Below are 22577 nucleotides of genomic sequence, written 5' to 3'. Positions count from 1 at the left end.
ACAACACAAAATTTCATCAACATCGATTCAGTATTTTCTGCGCAATAGAGCAACAAAGATATCATCATCCGTACAAACTTTCATATCGTTATACCACGTTTAGTTAGTTAATAATCGGTCCATACACGTGCCGCTTTTTGTGCACTTTCATACGACCAACTTACTTGGCAACAGTTACCATTCTTTAATCATTGTATAATTAATAATTATAAGTCGAGCCAATTTAATAGGCAACATTTGACGTCTATCAATTTTATCTTCGAAGAGAGGTAACCTGCTTAAAAACATCGATTAAAGTGTATTAATCGATACGGATTTGAAACATTTGTCAATCGAATTTATTAATTTATGATGATTTTTATTCACAAGTAATCAATGCATTCGATTCTAGATGTCAGATTTCGATTTTTAGAGTAACGTCTCTAGTATTTAAAAAGAAAAAAGGTTTATTGACACAAAATTGTAGCGACGTCAGTTCTTCAATTCAGAAATTGTTTATTATGTTTAGGATGGTTTATCAGTAAAATGAAATCTTAAAATTACTTGTATCGGTCATTATTATTATAAATATGTAATCGTAATTGAAAAAAGTTAAGCAAATGTGCAGTTCTAACAAAACGAAATATCATGTTATTCTATGTCGTCGTTACTAGGTTACGTTGTTGAATTTTGTTGAACTGTCAAATGTTGCCTATTAAAATGGCTCTACTATATCTATACATATAATAAAATCGTAGGAAATACAAAACTGTACATTAAATAATTTTTTTAAAGAATACTTGGAACGTGATCCATATTCGATATAGAAGCCAAAAATATAGTTTTGAAATTTTTTGTCTGTTTGTCTGTACGTATGTTCGGGCTAAACTCAAAAAGCACTGCATGAATTTATTACAGAGATAGCTTGCGACCTGAGGAAGGACATATGGTTTAATCCCGGGGACGGGAACAATTCGGGTTTTTCTTTGACTACGAGGGCGAAGCCGCTGGCGGAAAGCTAGTTTCATTATATTTCTTTACTCGACAATTAAAACGACTTTTATATAACGTAACTTTTGTGAATTGTTCAAATAACAATACGTACTTTTAAGGGACTCTCTTGAAAATTGTTTGTTTTAACAATGAAGCAATGAGGAAATTTTTATATTGACTTGGAACGACCGTGGCGTTATGCAAACAGACTTATTGGAAACACGAGGCGTTGGGATATAAACTGTCGACATCGAAGATGATTATAATAATGTAATGCATTTTAATTTCAGCGTAAACGTCCTATAAATAACTATATGCAAAATAAATACATTGTGTATATGTATGATTCATTACGCTGAGCTTTCATGTAAGGATTTAACCCTAGAACCCTACACTGTATTTGCCTATCCGATTTTCCTACATGGGGTGCTGTGGTACCCCAAAGTAAAAAAATATTGGAAAAATAAATAAAACAGAACTTGTTTTAAGAGTTTTATTATTAATGTAAGATAGGAACATGCGATTACAAATCAGCCTTTAAACTTAAACTAGATAATTAATTTGAGCACTTTTCACATACTTTAATTTGATGCTCCAAACAAATTGGAATTTGGCACTTGTTGCACCTAGTCTTGCTTTTTCGGTCCCTTATTCTAGGACAGAATCCACAGCGTCCTTGTGTATGATGCACCTGAACTGCGCTTTGGTTTGATAGAGGTTTTTTTAGAATACCTGATATGGACTCTTTTATATCCCGCCTCAAAGTTGGCTTTTGTAAACGGTCCTCCAAATGTTTTGTGATTAGACTCAAGGCCAGTTGCTTTAAAAAAGTGCGACGATATTTTATTTGTGGCTTATTGTTTGCAGTTGAACACTTGTATAAGACCCAAGAATTAATACCAGTTGCATTAAGCAACCCATAAAAGAGGCAAAGTGGCCATCGTCTTGTTTTTCTCTGGACGGAATATTTTTTAGCCATCGCGTCAAACACGTCCACACCCCCTTTAGTTTTATTATAATATTGTATTATTTCAGAGAGCTGTACATCATCTGTCTTGTCTGGGGTGTCGTGAAGAGTAGATAACATGATAACTACTATCTTTTGCTTCGATTTCGGTATTACAATTTTCCTTCACTGGGGTTTAGGAGCACCCCAACAACCACCTACACACGACTACGATGCACAGCGGTCGCCGCAAGACTGACCAATCAGAGGCTAATTAACCGAAGAGAAAATACACCGAAAGCCAAATCTGTGAATTAGAAATAACAAAAATCATAGACTAAACAAAATGCTGTGGGGTGCTCGAGCACCCCGGGTAGGGTTCCAGGGTTAAATATGTATATCTGAAGTCAATTTTGAACGTTTCCTAAATTTGGAAATCAATAAGTACCTACAACAAGCTATTACCTAAATACAGTTTCATAGACAAAAATCCAATTGTAGTTAATTTGAAAGCAAGTCAAAGGGTAACTAGAATGGTGAATGTAGCAAACTTTTGGAAGGTCGAACGTAACGTTACAAAAACCTCTGAAACCTATGGCATTGAGACAAAATCTATTTTAAACGATTTTTTAGGCCCTTCACTTGAACTTAAACTACGTCGCGCATTATCCAGCTACTTGAACAAAATGATAAACAACCCTTACTCGTCTCTATGAATACACAAGCCAAATAAAAATAATAATATATTCTATACAAAATACAAAAACCGCCACCGATAAAGCATACAATGAAAGCAGTCTGTCATGTGCACTTGATGGTCGTCAGTCGATGATACAAATAAACGAGGAAGCAACAAAATCTTAAAAAATACACATAGCTTACATTACATAGTTGAAAATAGCTAATGTTATGAAATACTACATGCTATTAAAATACGAAAAGCTTTGTGAATTAGTTGTTCCTAATGAGTTAGTTTTTGCTGGTAAAGAACTAAAGAGGTACTTATAAATTATAATTCTATACTAATTATTATATAAAGCTGAAGAGTTTGTTTATGTGTTTGTTTGAACGCGATAATCTCAGGAACTTCTCGACCGATTTTTTTTTTTCTATAAAAATTATTTCGCCATTCGATTTGTAGATTTATCCCAAATATATAGGTTATAAGAACCGGCAATTGGCAAATAAATTGAAATAAAAAACGCAATAAAATATAGCTACTCTATACTCTACACTCTATAGACTATACCTAGGTAATAACTACGCGAAGGATTGAATGAGAGCTTCTACAATTAGAGACACACACCTACGTCAGTCTGGTCTATTTTCATCCATTATAACAATGGACTAATGTAGAGATGTTAATTAACATTAACAATAAGAAATAAATGTACCTATACAAAAACAATAAAATTGTGTAACATAATAAATAAATAATAAACTGTCCGCCCCGGCCTCGCCCGTGGTACATATTTCACAATAAAAGGTAGCCTATGTCCTTTCTCGGGTATCAAAATATCTTCATACCAAATTTCATGCAAGTTGGTTCAGTAACAGACAGACAGAGTTACTTTCGCATTTATAATATTAGTATGGATTAATTAAACTGGTATACAATGATAATTTGATGCCTACATTTCTCTACATCATACTAGAAGTACCTATACGTTCAAGCAATCTTCTTAATGTCATCATGAAGTCTCATAATATTTTCAACATTTCATTTCCTAGTAGTAAAATCATTAAGCTATACAAAAAACCACTTAACATTTCTACCTCGTTATCACGTTTAATTTAATTTTCTTGTTTATAAAACTAATCATAATGTTATATGACGTGATTTTCCTCCCATCACTGTTGCCAACAACAAAAAACAACTTCATTTTTAGACGATTTTACGGTATAGGAATAAATTATAGATTCGACTAATGCGTTACTGAGAAATTTTGTTTCTTCATTGATTTACAATATAATATGTATTTCCTAGAAAGCTGAATCCCGCCTTTTCGCAGTAAAAAATTAACTATGTCACCAAACATCGTTCTTACTTCATAGGAAGAAGGCTACATAAATTAACAATCCATCCCTTTTTAACTGCTTCAACATAAACTAATTACCAAATTCACTCTTATATATTGAACACGTCTCGTTAAGGAATACAACTACCATATAACTACCTAATATATTATGTGAAAACCAGCTAAAAAGGAAATTTAAAATCAATATATAACGTAAATGTATAACAAAACGAGATCTTACGGAATATTTCACAACGTGAAAGTTATGTTACATCGCTCGTTCTATAGAAAGTAAATTTTACGATTTGCGAACGCGGATTATCTGCTCCGATAAAACTTGTAAACATTATAATATTGAAATTAAAATTTTACCCGTTTTCGCGATCAAAATCTTTATATTATATTATTTACAACATAATATCGATCGACTACACAATCGAATCAATTCAATGCATATCATCATCATTATCATCATCATCATTGGCCATTTACGTCTATTTCAGACGATTATCGTAGTCGGTAAGGAGTCTCTATCTGCACTTCTTACGATGGCTATGTAGCCCTATGCATCATCATCATCATCATCAGCCCATATACGTTCCCACTGCTGGGACACGGGCCTCCTATGAGGGTACAGGCCATAATCCACCACGCTGGCCAAGTGCGGGTTGGCGGATGACACATGTCGTCGAACTTTTTAATTCTTCGACATGTCGGTTTCCTCACGATGTTTTCCTTCACCGTTCGAGCAGTGGTGATGTTACAACATGCGCAGATAAATTGAAAAATCAATTTATTTCCTGCGCGCTCGCCTGGTCTCGAACCACGGACTTATCGATTCGAAGTCCGAGGTCTCACCACTGAGCCACCACTGCTTCTATGCATACAATCGATACTTTATTCAATCGATTATCGATTAATTGGAGTGGGTTACAATAATTAAATTTTAGTTATATTGGATTATTGTCTAACTGATCCATTAATAATGTGTCGTAAATAACTCCATTCTGTAAAATAATATTAAGTAATCATATAAATAAATAACTAATAAGTCAAATGTAAGGTCCTATAACCTCACATGCATGATAATATATATATTTATTATTTTCTTATAAATTAAAAATTCGTTTTGAATATATTTGTTCAGTATACTCAGTTCACTGTACTTATTTACCAATGACCCATAAAAAGTCAATCGTTCCAAACAAATTGAAAAGCAAAACCCATTAAACGTGCCATTGTCGAAAAATAATTAACTCGAGAAAAAAAAGTATTGAACCTTTCAAAAGTCTCATGAAAATAAGAGAACAATTAAAATTCTAGATCCTTCTAGAATCCACAATTCGTCGGTTCATCACCAAGGCTTTATCTCTTCCGTGTTGTGACGTTGCCGTGGCAACGGTAAGACCTCGACGCCTTCCTGTTTTCCATTAGCCACGAATTTAGACAATTTCAATTTCGAAAAATCATTAATTTGCACCAAGAAATAGTTAAAATAATGTGCAGAAATATTAAGCACAGTACTAAGTACTAAATAAACTGGAAATTGCTATTAAACAAATCAAAGAGATAAAATAAAATGTAAATATTTATTTTAAATGAATAAAAATTTACAGATATATTCTATGTAAACCCATTTACTTTTTTTGTATTCGGACTATCCTTGCCTTGTAAATTGTTTAATAACTTAGTAACAGCGCCACCTAGACGCATGCGATAGAAATTCTTAGCTTACACTTTTCCGTTCGAAGTTAAACGAACCTTGACTAGATGGCAGCACAATGAAATGAAAAGAATAAAATCTATTATACCAAAACACAAGTCGGCCAAATCGAGTCATAAATTGCGATTAAAACAAATTTATATACCCATATTATCTGTGCTAAATAACCGGCTACTCAATATTCAAATGCAAATTAAATTCAATGTGTACCACTCACTAATTATTATCAATTAAACTTTAAGATAAGTGTAAAATAAATGTTTGAAAATTAGAACGATGCGCGAACCAACGCACTTGTGTAAACAAACAATAATAAAAATAAACAAATATTTTATGGAGCGGTGTTTCACCTTGCGTTGTTTTCGCTAATCTATAAATAATTAATAAAATAGTATTATGTATGTTGAGTAAATATATAAAATCGTCATCGAATGTGTTACTATAACAAATGAAAAAGCGGAGGTCGGCATAATCAATTATCCACATCAATACAATATCAAGCGTTTAATATTTTATATTTCCAACATAATTACAAACATACATTTTACACTAGTACTCTGATCTAGTCATCTTTGAATTTGCGTTAGTCATATTAAATTATTGCGATTAAATAAGGTCAAATAGGAGATGTAAATTCGCGCTATAGATACCTAAATGATAATATTTCCCTGGTTGCCTAGAAGAGGTCACTACGGAGTTATAAGGCCGATAAACCATACAATATTTCGGTTTGTATATAATAGTAAAATAGGGTTTTCTTGTTTTTTTATTAAAGACATAAATAAATAAATAATAATTTGAAAATACGCGGCAAGCCGTGATTCGTCTCGAGTGAAAGCGGATCGCTGGCAACGATCTAAGCTTTCCAAACAGCTTTTCTATCGTAAAGGTTAAATTGAAATCAACACGTGTGCTTCCTGGATTATATTGATTACGTATTTCTTGGGAGATTTTAATTAAATAATATTTATTTTTATCGTAAACATTTTTTTTTTAATGTTAAGATTATTTTTACTTTTTAACGTATTTTTTTTGTTCAATAATCGTTAAAAACAAAGGATATGTTGCTTATGCAGTAATTAAAATATCTTAACGATATGGAAAAATTCTACTATAAAACAAAAACGACATTTGCCTACTTATTACTGTTTGACCCATATATTTTTTTTATTTTAGTACAAGATAATATTCAGGAAAATTTCGATAACCTATCATTACGCTACAATTACACATATGCGGTCTACAAAGTGAATAACGACTGATATCAAGTAAAAAGTGATTTATTGATTATTCATAGAATGCGCTTACATGAAAATTGTGTATTATTCGCCGACACACCCAAATATATGATAAATTTATAACAACGATAGTAGATATAATCAGGCTTTATAAGCTGGCGTCATATTTCCCGCGTTTTCGGAATTTATTAGTCAGACAATTATTTCGTTTAATTCATTATTGGTGTCATTATTCAATACATAGTATACCGACACCGTGCATGTAGATAGTATCTACTAGATACTATCGGGTATGTGAATATCTGTAGGTAGGTAGGTACATGTATTAAATTAACTGAGTAAGTATATGACTTTTTTATTTTTATTATATAATTAATTGTACAGGTTGGATTGATTTGGTAAATTTATCCCATCCCCCAAGAGCAAAATAATTATTAAAATCAAGGAAATAACTTATGTAGAGGCAGTAAATTGCCCATTCAGTAAGGAAAATATAATAACATGAATGAGGTCAATCTGAAACTACAATTGCGTGTTCTGAACAATAATTTAAAAAAAAACTTTACAATAGTTTTTTTTTTTTGAGAATAGATCAAAGAACCAGCGGAACACGGAAACCGGAAATTAATCTTATAAAGAATAACAATAATCGTCCATGGTCCAATGGAAGTAGCAATATTGCTCTACCAATCGTGTCGCTACCATATTGAAGAAGGATATCTAAAATAAAAAGCCTATTCCTTTTTAGCACGTTAAAATAATAATTGAAAACTGTTTTTTTCCAACCCGATTCAATTATTAATAATCTTTGATCGCTATCTCTATAAAATTCTCTCGAAATTTATAAATAAATGCTACAGTGTCATTGACATTTAAATAATTTTCGGCCAATATTTCCTTTTACTATCTGTACCTACACACCGTGTCAATATAGGATTGATTCAAAGCGCGCGAACGCCTCCATTCACGGCACTATTCGCCACTGTTCCAGGCCACACTAAAATGCACTGCGCTGAACTTTAGAAAGTCCGTGCGAGACAACTTTCGCGACCGAATTCAAGAGAAAGTAGTTCGGAGCGCCGCCCGCATACATTATATCATTTATCCGCACATTTCGGATTATATCATAACGATTATCTCAATATTTACGATAATGCCCTTATCGGTATAGTAAAATGTTTGCGCGACGTGTTACCACGCGGAACTGTTTACTATCATTGTGCAGTTACAATCATTGCGAAGATAAGTTCCGCACTCGAGTTTAACAAAAGTGGCACTTCAATACTTATTCACTTCAATAATATTTAAGGAAAATGTGATGCTATGTTTACGTGACCTATAGTCACATTTCAAATTTTTGACCTCTTTAATAAATAATAAAATTGAATAATTACATCAATATATTATTGTTATTGACCTATCTACTGTAGGAACATACCAATGAATAAAAGTCGTTTAATAAAATAGTTGTCAAACACCTCCCATCTTCAAAGATTTCACGTGATTTCACTGTATTACGAAATCACCTCAATGTCCTTGGCTGAATTTCTCTGAAACCGTTGGTCTTGGAAAGTGATGACACATTATTGAAAACGTTTCAACTTTAGCACTTCACTTGAAAGTTTTTTTTACGAGTTCTCGGGTCCGTTTAGAATTTAAATGCAATTACATGTCCTGAAAGATCGAGCTATTTAATTTATTGTGGATAAATTTGAATAATTCTATAAGCTCTTACTTAAAAAAATTTAATCTGTATTAAAATATTGAAATTTATTTAGTTAACATGCTCTACAAATTTATTTTAAACATATTTTTACGTCAGATTCGCCAATACATAGCCATAACAATAAATCTACAAAACAAATACTAAAAATGAGATCATTTAAGTTTTTATAATTTTGAATCATTTTATTTACGTACCTACTATCCCCGCCCTACGACCTACTACAAAACCTACACAATTTCAAACCCGATTCGCGCTTGACCAGTTTCACTTTCAGCACCAAACATTTGCGGAAACGTTCGTGCGAGCCAAATTAGCGTGTTCACGTCTATTTGAGGCGTCACAATGGAAGGTCGAAGTTTTACTGACGCACCAACATTACACAAATGTACACAAACCATGGCTACGTATATTGTATTAACATGTGTTTTCACAATGCTACCAAATTGCCCTCGATTCTTGTACTGAAAAATCTGTATTTACTGAACGTCTATTGATAATTTTGTTATAATCCCATCAATATTAATAGACATCAACTTCGACAAAAAACAAACAAATTTAATACTAAAGACTAATACCAAGTGCCATAAATTCCAATCTATCAATCCGTCACGTTTCTACGATTAAACTATGAATATATTTGAATAAAATTTGGCATAACTAGTGTGAACATTGAAGAGGCATACATAATTACAAAGGTTTTTTTTTTACTTGGACGCAAATGTCATTCTCGCTTTGACAGATTACCTTCGACCAAGGTTAAGGTACTGATAATAAAATAATTACAATAAATACATAGTAACAGTAAGTGATAATAATAATATAGATCAAAAAGCTTAGACTGTCGTCTTACTGTCGTACATCTAATATATAAAAATCAATGCCACTTTTCGTTGTAATTCCATAACTCGAGAACGGCTGAACCGATTTCGATAATTCTTTTTTTATTATATTCCTTGAAGTACGAGGATGGTTCTTATGTAGAGAAAACGTTAATATGTACCACGGGCGAAGCCGGGGCGGACCGCTAGTAGTACATACGTATATATTGTCTTTTGGCTTAAAATACATAAAAATTTATAATGATGTCAAGATTGACAAAATAACCGTGGGCACAGTCAACCAAGTGTTGCATCTTTTATAATTCCAACAATGCTAAAAACGACACAATCATTGAAGCGATTATTTATTTATAACACCAGTCTAAATATGACTAGGAAACAAATAATCACGCCATCTCATACTACAGACTACGGCTTTACTTTATGACGCATAACCTCATTAAATTTAACAATAAGATGTTTTATCTCAAAGCTAATAAAAATTCAAAAGATCGCGCCTATCGCGTATGTTTGTAATACTAAATTAACAGGAAGCGTCTTCTGGTTTCCTTCTTGACTCCGTTCATAGTTTATATTCATACCTCCTGTGACAAAAGATTTTTACATAAACGTGTTAGCGATATTAACGAATACGTATTTATAGAAACAACAATAGTTTTTTGCCCCGGTTGCGCCCGGTACGACGAGAGATAAAAACAAAAATAGAATGTCGCCTATGTCGATCAGAAATTAATAATTATATGTACCTACATAGTAGCATTCTACTTTAAGAGCTTTCGTCTGAAATATGTATTGTAATTTGTATCATTGTAAATATGTATTGAGGTGAATTGAATCTCTCAAGAAACCATCTCGATAAATATTTCTAGATTGAAAAAACTCAAAATGGTAATAAATTGCCATTATTGTCACTTTTTTTCTTGATTTTCAATTAAATAAATCTAAAAGTAATAAATAAAAAATTTATAAAAAAAACAGCATAATTATTTTCCCCATATTTGCATGATTTCTTAACTTTCATGTCTTTTAAAGTTTTTAGAACCTCACAAAATATAAACAGTAGGTATCTATGTAAAACTAGCCTCATCAAATTATGGGGTTCAATAGGTCATTAGTTGTTTGCTTTGTGAAAATAATTAAATTATTCAAATTAAAAAAGTTATATTTTGGAATAAACATTGTTCTCTAAGGGAAAATAAAACAATTGAGTTTTCAGTCAACCTAAGAACTTAATACATCTTTGTAAATAAATTTCTGGACTGTCTGCAGAACTTGGCACACATTTAGATCTCATTTCTTTTTTTGGCAAATTAAGTCAACGATTGAACTCGGCTCCAATTTTTACATTTATGTTTTTGGTGGGATTATATTTAAACGATATGCAACGCGCATAACAAAATATTCTACAACCTATCTTCAAAACGTGCTAAAACAGCCCAAAAAATGTAGTTAAACTATGACTATTATTCACGAATACTAATCACATTATTATATTAACAAGAATTAGCCCATCATTATGAGGTAAGCCGACCTTCCACTACGTCACTGCTGATCTCACCAAGTGATGTAGGCATAATTTGAGCCCTACATGGTACGAACTTCTCAATGTTATCGTGGATTGTTAGCTTATAATGAGATATTGTTACATAGTAATGTTATGAAATTGTAATTAATTAAAGATATATCTTTGGTCTAGTAATGAATTTTAGACCACAAATATAAGAAGGTATGTGCTTAATGCGTTATTGGAGTTCAAGCACATATGGCAGTTCCCTAATTAAACATAAAAAAAATAAAAAATAAATAGTAATAATTGCAAACATGTCCCGATTTCTTTCTCAGATCTATTTTTCCAAATTAAAAACTGACCAGATACAACAAAATTATTTCCATAGATACTGATTCACAAACAATGACAAAAATATGATAAAAGATTCATAGTTTATTCTGTTTGATAAATTTAAATATTTATATATTTAAATTGAATAAAGCTATATGTATAAACCTAAAGCTAAATAATACGGGCTAATCTCAGAAACTACTGGTCCGATTTGAAAAATTCATTCGGTGTTAGATAGCCCATTTATCGAAGAAGGCTATAAAGTTACATTCATTCGCGACGTAGGCTTTATGTAATTTTATATAGATTTTATTTTTTATTTAAGTTAAAGAACTTTTAATCACTCACACAAAAACTGAGCAATTAATTTATACTTCAGCCAATTCGCTAATTAATTATGGATGTGTAATTAAATTCAAGAATACATACGCGAGTTCCAATTAACCGCTTTTTTCCTATCGATTACAAAAATACGAAAAAACATGATTTAAACATCCTGTGTCCCCATTGCCCTATATTTAACTTTGATCATAATAAATACAATTTGCATATTAATTGTGAAAAGGTTACGTGTATAGGTACTTTTAAATGTACACATACAAAACCAAGTGCGAGTCGGACTCGCGCACAAAGAGACCCCTCGTAATATTTTACTTTTTTTAATTTATAGCATTTGCTGTTATAGTGGCAACGGAAATACATCATTTGTGAAAATTTCAGCTTTCTAGCTATCACGGTTTATGAGATACAGCCTGGGGACAGACAGACAGACACACAGCTTATGTAGCGGTGAAATCCATGTCTCTTGTGTAGGTACAAAGTTTTTGTATGAACATTTTATTGACATATTTTTGTGTCAATCAGTAAATATTATGACTGTTAATTATATTTTACAGACTTCCTTCCTATTTGTGATTTCCACATTGTTTGCAACAACAAACCGACTTTACTATGAGGAAAGAGTAATCAGATAGGTATCTATTACTCCTAAGAGAATTTTTTAAGAGGAAAAATATTAAAAAACATTGAAAAAATGTATGCTTTATCTTATCAATATTTACATATTTACTCAATCGGTTGTAATAATTTAGACGAGCCCCAAAATTTAAATATGTTTGTAATTCCCAATACACACTAGTTAATATTATTATCATTTATAATAGTGAATGTATTTGCATAATAAACAATGTTTGATTTTATTAACGGTAAATCAATCTGGATATCATTCAGTAGCTTCCTTGGAAGAATATAGTATAAATTATTTGAATTCCTTCATAATTCATATGGAAATATAAAAAAAACACGTTCGCGTCTCCAAAATATGTATTTGTCAATATTTGACATATTATTGTGAACAGAGTGATAATAAAATACCTTATTAAAAGGAGTAAAAGCTTCTACAGTCTAAAATTTATCTAAACACATATCTGTATCGAGATTTGTCACTTTCCAATACAAATTGACTAGAAATTATGATACATATTATAGAAGAAGAGAAAGGTTTCCGTAAACCTACGTTTAAAATAAAAATAAAATCAAGTACAATCAGTCAAAAGCGTACATATACAAACTCCTTTCAATGCATAAGGATGGATCATATTAAGTTCTTTTTGTTCTATTGATGCATCGAACAGGCAACTTTTTTGTCAAAAAAAAGAATAAACGACTCCTAAGGATGGAAGGCTATGCAACTGGCAACTTTGTCTCATTAAAAAAGAAAAAAAACCACAGTCACCACGTACATACGTTATCAGAGATCTAACTGATAACGTTATCGCACTACCGTTAGTGATTACGCGCCGAGATTGCAGCCAGTGATGTAAGGCTGAGTTGTATAATTTTACTTGAACCGCTCATTAAATGCTTATTAACTGAGAGTCGTAAATATATTAGATAATATTGCCTTTATTTAGCTTTGTAGAAACTCAGTTTATCATGTATAACTTATGACAAATACATTACTTTGTCTTTGGAATTCCATGTTATTATTTACTTTCTATGACACTGGATTTAAACCGCGGTCTGAGATTATCTCATTTATAACCTTGTTTACATGGATGATGTTAAAATAATTCATAATAAGTATCTATAATTTTAACAATCCTAGTATAAACTGCTGTTATCATTTTTGGTAAAACCATGTTTAATCGTAACAGACTTAATAATCAGACAATGATAACCAGACTAGAAGAAATCCTGCCTAACACATAAGTCATAACACAAATAATAATACTGTACTCGATATAAATTTTTCACTAAACTATTTGCTCACTCAATTAAACATCGGAACGCACACATCACACACATGAAAGTAACGTTTCTTGGAAACCAGTAGGGAAGTTATCAATTTAATGCACCATCTATTCTATGCATTTAACAATGCGGTGTGCAATTGTCTATAGGTAACGCACAAATATATATTGATTTTCCACATAATAACACACTGAATAACATAGGTACATACAACATATACAACAAAGGTCTACTTAAACTACGGTATCTATACTAATATTATAAAGCTGAAGAGTTTGTTTGTTTGAACGCGCTAATCTCAGGAACTAATGATGAGATTTGAAAAATTATTTCGCTGTTAATAGCCTATTTATCGAGGAAGGATATATATCATCACGCTAAGACCAACAGGAACGGAGTAATGCCGGTAAAACCGCGGGGCACAGCTAGTGAGCCATAAATAGTATTTTAAACTAACTAGACTACGCAAACATTTTCCTTGTAAATTGTAAAATGAACAGAGATTACTATTCATCCTTGTATACGAATTTGACACGGAAGAGATAACAAAAACTATATTATTAGGACCATATACCTATTTGCAGAGATTAATTGCATGTGCTGTTTTTCAAGATTACGTGTTATTTTTGGAATGTGGGTATTACAAAAATTCAAATTATACAGAACGAATAGTCGAAAATTTTAAAAATTCTTTAATTTTTTTTTTTTATTAAAAAATATTAATTAGGTACCTACTTATTTACGTTATGTCTGCTAAAATTATCATTCATTAATTTTATGACAAAAACAATACAAAATGGCAAAAAACATTCAAACGACATAACAAACACATTACGCGCCGACTCTGTTGTGTTGTACATAAATTGCTGGGCTCAAAGAGAACAATTATAGTTAAAAGCCCTCAAAGTAACCAATACAACGCTGACCTCACATGCTCCTAACTCGCAATGACAACAAATTGTAATAGCACACTTTCAACCTTAAAAGTGATTAGCACTCTTCAGAAACGGTGGTGTCAAGTAGAAATCTGAAGTTTATAGCATTATAACATGGCTGTTGAATGAATTGAATATAGAAGTGAAATAAAGGACATTGTCCTAAAGACAGTTGCCAATATATCGTAGGATTGGCTTAACCCTTAGTGCTATATGCAATACTTCTTTGATTGATAAGTGTGAACTTTTATAGCACAACTTTGATGACGCTAAGACGAAGTATATGAATAACTGAATGTTCAACACCACTATCCCCGAACAAATTCAAATACGCTCTACAACAAAAAAGATTACAAGCAACCTAGCGCATGCGGCAACAGCACCAAGAATCAAGACGTTGCCTACGTCACAGTGCGTGACTCTCGAACGACCTCACACACATTAGAACGACCCATTGTTCTCCTGCAAAAACGTCCCATTTCAAGCCTAATCGCTAACCAATCAGCGCTTCGCAAAAGCCTCGACACCGTCGCCGATTGGTCGACAAATCGAACAAGAAGTATATTCAATACTATTAGCAATTGTAGCTGTATAACATGCGTAAAAACATGAATAGAAATGTAACAGTTATGAAACGAATGCATGTAACAAATCGAGATGGAGGAAATCGTAACTGGGTTTTTAGGATGCGGTAACAAGTGCGTGCGCAAGAGTTTTCTTTATGTGTCTGATACTGCACGCAGTTTTTAAGATAACGCTGAACAAACTAAACAGCTAGTAGTTAACAAGTGTAACATTAAAAGACCTTCTATAGGTTCTAAATAAACGCCAGGTTTCACTGTAATGTATTGTATGATAACTGAAAAAACACTGTATAAATGTATTAAAAAGATCTAAAAAATTCAACTTTCCGTGATAAATATTGCCATTACTTAATGATTTCTATGGTTCAACATGAACAGAATAAATAAACATTACCTATATCCATATCCAAAACAATACAAGAATAAATTACATAAATATACCTCATTTTTGAACACTGAATCATCTTTACATTTAATTTGTTCAGCTGCATTCAAGTTATGTCCTATTTAATGTAAACTGAATAAAATTACTAGGAATTATGAAACTGTATGTCTAGACCTATTGACCAAATGAGTAGGGGAAAAACAACTACATAATTAAACACATCTGTTCATTATTAAACAATATTATAATACAAGTGAGTAAGTTGCATCTCTTTTGAATTTAATGAATTGCTACTTTTACTTTTTTGAATAAAAATGCATAAATAGAAATTAAAGTAGTGTTTTAAGCGAAAGTAAAACTGATAAAAGGCACCTTATATTATTTGAAAGTAAAACCAACTATTACACCTTTGCTTAGGATTAAGTTGAAGTTCTCACGCAAGACAAATTAAATGGAAAAAATTTAAAATACCCTCGTTTAGGCCATTCGTTACGGAACGTTTATATAGATAAAACATCTTAATTAAAATGAATGCGTAAATAATACAGAATGCAACAAAATATATTTAGTTAATGTAAATGTGCCCCCGTCCCAAATCGAGCTAAATCGATAGCTCATTGAACATTAAAAAAAATAAAGATTAATACATATTTAATATTTATAGAGAATCATAAAAAGTTATCAATTAAAAAAACGAAATTAACTGGCGATTCGATCATGGAAAAATATGCCACTCAACATACGGGTTTCAATTCGAGGCCGTTTTTAGGGTTCCGTAGCCAAAATGGCAAAAACGGAACCCTTATAGTTTCGTCATGTCCGTCTGTCCGTCTGTCCGTCTGTCACAGCCGATTTACTCGGAAACTATAAGTACTACAGTGATGAAATTTGATGGGAATATGTGTTGTATGAACCGCTACAAAAATATGACACTAAATAGTAAAAAAAAGAATTGGGGGTGGGGCCCCCCATACATGTAACTGAGGGATGAAATTTTTTTTTTCGATGTACATACCCGTGTGGGGTATCAATGGAAAGGTCTTTTAAAATGATATAAAGTTTTCTAAAAAACATTTTTCTTAAAGTGAACGGTTTTTGAGATATCAGCTCTCAAAGTCGTAAAAAGTATGTCCCCCCCCCTCTATTTTTATAACTACGGGGTATAAAATTCTAAAAAAAATAGAGGTGATGCATGCTAATTAACTCTTTCAACGATTTTTGGTTTGATCAAAGTATCTCTTATAGTTTTTGAGATAGGTTGATTTAACTGTAATTTTGGTTAAGTTATTGTGCTTACACTGAAAACGATGGCTGAACCTTATAAGATAGATCAAAAAATATACTACAGTATTGTACACCTTTAAAAATCCGCGATGATATAAAATCTTTATAATGTAGGTACTTTTTACGAGAATTATTAGCTTATTCAAGCAATACGCCATTAATATTAATATTCATACATAAAAGTACAAGGCAAAATATCGGGAGAGTTTAGGCTCCATTCACCAGGTGTATAAATTGACATAATAAGTTTATTATATTTGCTGCTACGGAACCCTTTGTGCGCGAGCCCGACTCGCACTTGGCCGGTTTTTTTCAACATATTTTTCAACTGCAATCACGAATTACTTCTAGTAATGTCATGAGTGAAAATTTCTATAGCAGTTAGCGCATACGGGTCATCATCAGCCTGGTATGTTCCCACTGCTGGGACAGGGGCCTCCCGCAAGGGATCAGGGGCTGTATTATGACCTTTTACTTCCAGACAGATTACGCCGTGAATTGAACCGACTAGCAAATTCATATTATGATCGCAACAACCAGTCATGGTTATCTCAATCATAATGTGCATTTGCCAGTCAGTTCAATTCACGACGTAAACTGTCGGAAAATAAAAGGCCCCATGCCGTAATCCACCACGTTGGCAAAGTGCGGGTTAGCAGATGTCACATGTCGTCGAACTTTTTTGCTTCTTCGACATGTCTGTTTCACATGATGTTTTACTTCAGAATACGGCTACACACATGTAATTAACTGTATCTAGACATCTAGACACCTAGGTAAAGGCTAGGTATAAGAGTCACGACGTAAAGATAGCTGATGACTCGTAACGGATGACCGTGACTACACCGTCCTCGTCGATCAACCGCACCGCTGAATACAACACGACAAATATCGATTTACATTGCATTTTTTTATAAGAAGCCTTGCTAAAGAAGCCGTTGAGTTTTAATTACCGCTTTTGTTCTATTTGTCAAGGTTCTAAGGATGGGCGCGGTTTTAGTGTCAATGTTGATTTTCAACTTGTTTTCAACCGACTTCAAAAGAGGAGGTATATATCAGAACTTTCGACTAGATGAACCAATTTTGACGATTCTATTATTATTTGAAAGTAAGTGCCTTCTGTTTGATCCAAATTAAATTTAGTCTAATCCTGGCGATTTTTAGGGCGGGTTGTTGCTTAAAAATTAATTATCACTGTGATCAAAAATGTGTAATCAAATCCACGTGTTGGGAGAGTAATGAGTTAAGCGCTATATCGCTGTAGCATATCAGTAGGTAATTACAATTATCTCTCCCCTAAAGTGGAATTTCCTTCAATTACAAATATCTAGGGATAGTATAGAAGTGACTAATACACGATATATTTATTATTTATACGCTACCAGTTGACCCCGCAAACGTTGTTCAGTGTTCTAGGACATTATAATCCCCCAGAGGTATCAAATACATAATTATATATTATATACCTTACAACTCATTCGAATAACTACCAAATAAAATGAACCCTTTCCGAAGAACCTTGTGGGTGGAGAAAGTCTTTAAAAAGATAGATCCTGACTTTATTATAAAGGAAAATAATAGGGTAAAGGTGGGTAGGGTCGGGTAATTCGTGGAAGAATAATAATTGCATTTTTAAAAAGATAGATCCTGACTTTATTATAAAGGAAAATAATAGGGTAAAGGTGGGTAGGATCAGGTAATTCGTGAAAGAATAATAATTGCATCTTTAAAAAGATAGATCCTGACTTTATTATAAAGGAAAATAATAGGGTAAAGGTGGGTAGGGTCGGGTAATTCGTGAAAGAATAATAATTGTATTACAGACTATAGTGCATACTAAAAAGCTATTTCATGAAACCATTAACAGAATAACCTAGCATTTATTATTGGAAGGAAAAACTGGCCTTCCTTTGAAGGTTTGGATTGTGATTTAACGGTACAAAAATACGTATATTTATTTTATCAGAAATTATTCGGTTGTTCACCCAAACCTGCAACCGGTACCACGCTGTCAACGGACCAAGAAATTTAAATAAATTTTATTGCTTTAAATCCATATTAATCGATGATTTAATATATTGAGATCACTTATCATTGTTAGCGCGTACTGTGCCGTCTATTTTTGTATTATCATTTTTATTACATAAAATAGACTAGATAATAAATCAAATCACATATTTGAATTCAATAACAACTAATTAGTAATTTACTTTACAAGCGTACATAAATTTTGTTTTTTTTTTTATTAATCAATGCAATTTCGATACAAATTTAATCAAACGTCACCCAAAAGAATCCGGAACGAATGAGCCGATACAAAATCGCAAAAACAATACCAGTATGTTAATGAAACGTAAATGTTAATGACATACAGCAGGCCGCGGTCGACGTCGTCCTAGTTAGTCACCAGGGCAGACGTTTCGGCAAGGTGACTGACCCCGCGACCATACCGCTTGATTCTACGTCACTATTTGCAAAAATATGTGTATCTGATTGTGATTAGATCTGTCTGAAGTCCTTATCTCAGAGAGATTTGAATATTGCGTTCAATGTACCGTACGTAATGTATAGGCCTTTTCATTCGGATAGGGAAAAGCAAAACGAATTATTCCGAAAATTAATCATATACATATTTTATATAACGAAATCCATCTAATTCTTACGTAGATTGTTTACCCGAACGGTTTAGCCAAGGTCAACGAACTCAGTGGTTCTAAGTTCGATCGCCAATAGAGATTAATATAAAAAGGTCTCGGTCTGGCAGAGTACAGACGGCTGACGAGTGACCACCTTTTACCGTATAGAATCCATAGAACAGATGTGCATGCATCTGCTTCATGCCCTATAAGGTACTGACTTTTTTATTATTACGTGCGAATGAAAAATGCTTGGAAATTTTTAATATATAATCCTTAGCTATATCACAAAACCCAAAAAGTACCTATAAGTGTCATATCATTTCAATTATTATTATTATAGGTCTACGCAGCCTAGAAAAAAACGATTCATAAACAAGTAGTTAGTAAAAATATATTTTTTTCGCGCACAGAGATAAAATCTAATTAATAAATCCGTTATAAAATAAATAGTTTCCCAACTAGTAATTAATAATTATATTTCGAAAGATTGTGATTTTGCACATTGCCATTTCGTGGAAGGAAACAACTATAAAAAATAAATTTTCAATGACTTTTATATTTAAATCCATTCAGTTTAACTGCGAAAGGTTCGTTTATTAATACAGTAAAATTACATTCAATCATTTGCATGTCTCTTAAATACGCGAATAACTACATTGTTTAAAAATTATGCTAAGTGTTATATTGATTAATACAGAACGTTATCATCTCTAATTAAATGTTAGTAATCCCTTTTTGAAACTACTATAGGACATATAAAAAATATATATCTGTCTTTTCTATAATCCCTAAGGCACGGTAAATTGTAAATAGAGTCGTCCTATATAGTCTTCAGTCTAGACACAGCTAACTATTATCTAAGCCAAGATGGTACATTCCAAGACAAGACATTCTATTGAGTTCACAGAACAACGGTAAATACTTACTCATTAAGCCAGCTTAATGCATACGATTTGTATAGACTGATTTGTGTGACCGTCCGTACATTCCGAATAATTTATAAAACACATTAATCTTCTTCACGCGAGATCAATAAACGATAAAATTACCTTTGTATAATTAATTGCCTCAATCGATCCAATATAACACGTTATTAATTTCCTTCCCCAATTAAAAGAATCAATTTATTTATTTTATACCATCTTTACTTAATACCCAAAGAAAAATATCGAAATAAATCTTTTAGGTTCGTGTACTTACAAATAATTAATTATTCACGATTGTATTCAATTTCATAAGCAGAAAACAATACTGCAAATGGATAATGAAAAAATATCATTCATTATGAATAATTTTGAAAGGAAATCCCATAGCATTATAAATCGTTTAGATATTCATGGGATTCGCTTTTATACCCTGTACCCAGAAGAAAATTAATCACGCTGATAAGGAATGTAGGCATATCCGATCGAATCAGTGGAACATGTTTAATTCATAGACAATTGTATTATTTTACCCGATCTTTATTCAATCAAAAAGACATAGACCTACATATATAGCTTATTGTCTTTTATGTAGGTCATTATCACGCATTTTTATTTTTATGCGACTTTTATTAAAATAAATATTCGAAAATGAATTTATTATTAATAGCGTAAATATTATAGCTACTTCGCATAAACAGAATAATAAATAGGTGTGTATTGTTCGTATAGCAGACAAGTTCGATGACTTGTTAATTAATAAAATGACATTGAAAAGTGTTACCTTTATTAGCGAAAATAATTAATAATTTAGCTCCATAATAGAGTGTAAAACATATGTTATTAATATCAGTCATATAATTTTTATCCTATACCTCTAAGTTACAGAAAATTAATTGGTTATTATTCATGCTGTCTTATTCATACCATAACATTGATAACGTGTGTTGAATTTTAATAAATAACACGTCTAGGTTTTCTGTAGTCATACAGAATAAAAAAAAAATATAAGCTATTATTTAAATTAATGTTCTATAAGTTTCCACAAGAGTAACTAGCCTTCAGATGGCTTCGACCGACGGACCTCCAAATTACACATAACAGTAGCCAAAATTGGACAAAAAAATACGAGGTCTCAGCGCGCTGGGCTCGCCGTCCAATCTTCGTGCAATTAATAGACAATTCACGTAATATTTTTCCTTTAACAATGTAGGAAATAGTTACATCGCTCAAATCAAATAGTCTAGTATTTGCACAAAATATTATCAAACTACATGTTGACAGACTGTTGGAGTTATTAAGCGCTGCAGTGGTCGCTCGTTATTATGATCTCTCGGATATTAAACAAAACGTTATATTGCGTAATGACCAAAACATAGATCTTCAATGTAAATATTAATTTGTTTACCAACTTTTTGTTGAACATCCGAGGAGCTACAACGTTACGAATGTATTACTGTAGAGGTTTAATAACCAGCGCTGGGAAGTAAACGGAGATGAACAGCATTCAAGCGCATCGCGGCGACGGGAAATCATCGAACGTTACATAATAGTCTGCGATTATTCCGGATACGAATCATTGAAAAACGATTCGACTTCCCAACTCCAGTTGCTATGTGCACAAGCGTAACGATAGCGTGTAAACTGTTAGAACAATAGCTTACAGTATATTAAGCACAATTCGCCACACAATGGTCCCGTTATGTGATAATATTATCATGTTTTAATTGCGCGCAATTTGTAGCCTCAATGATTGCCGACATCGGTCTTAAACCGCAACACGGAAGTGATAACGAGATAGCGATGTCACAACAACGGAGATCATTGTTTGGCGTTTTCGTCCATGACTTATGACCCGCCACCTCGGGTGGATGCTTACCATCACATGTAGCAGCCATGAACTTCCCGTTCGCAGAGAAGTCCACCATGAGCACGTTCCCCGGGTGCCCCTTGAGATTCTTCATGAGCCACGGATGCGAGAAATCCGTCTTCGGTTTCCAAGCAGCGCGCTTCTTATTTTTACCGCTGGGACGCGTTTCGTTCGACGCATTTTCTGCGGGAGCGACTGGATCTGCTGTAATCGTATAATTTAATTTCAGCCAGGCTATGTAAACATTTCATTAACCTTTGAAAGATACCTCTCATAAAGATCGATTGCATTTGATTAAATAGATTCACATCTTCATCTCGCAAGGGCGGAAATATCATGCAATCCAAAATATGTAGTAAAATCACGTCCTACGTGATTTACATAACTTATGAAGAACAAAGG

The 22577-nt window shown here is 32.6% G+C and overlaps 1 protein-coding gene across 2 annotated transcripts in view; it reads right to left on the bottom strand.

Annotated features, from left to right (window-relative positions):
* LOC123696515 (transducin beta-like protein 2) overlaps nt 1–22577 on the bottom strand; it is an 83558-nt gene that overhangs the window by 58855 nt on the left and 2126 nt on the right. For both annotated transcript variants that reach the window (XM_045642772.1, XM_045642771.1), the window contains exon 2: nt 22185–22379. In XM_045642772.1, the coding sequence (XP_045498728.1) occupies nt 22185–22379 (195 nt within the window). The remainder of the gene's footprint in view (nt 1–22184; nt 22380–22577) is intronic.

The sequence above is a fragment of the Colias croceus genome, chromosome 12, assembly GCF_905220415.1.
Source record: "Colias croceus chromosome 12, ilColCroc2.1".
Taxonomy (NCBI): Eukaryota; Metazoa; Arthropoda; class Insecta; order Lepidoptera; family Pieridae; genus Colias; species Colias croceus.
The sequence above is the reverse complement of the archived record's forward strand: the minus strand, read 5'-3'. Positions and strand labels throughout refer to the sequence as shown.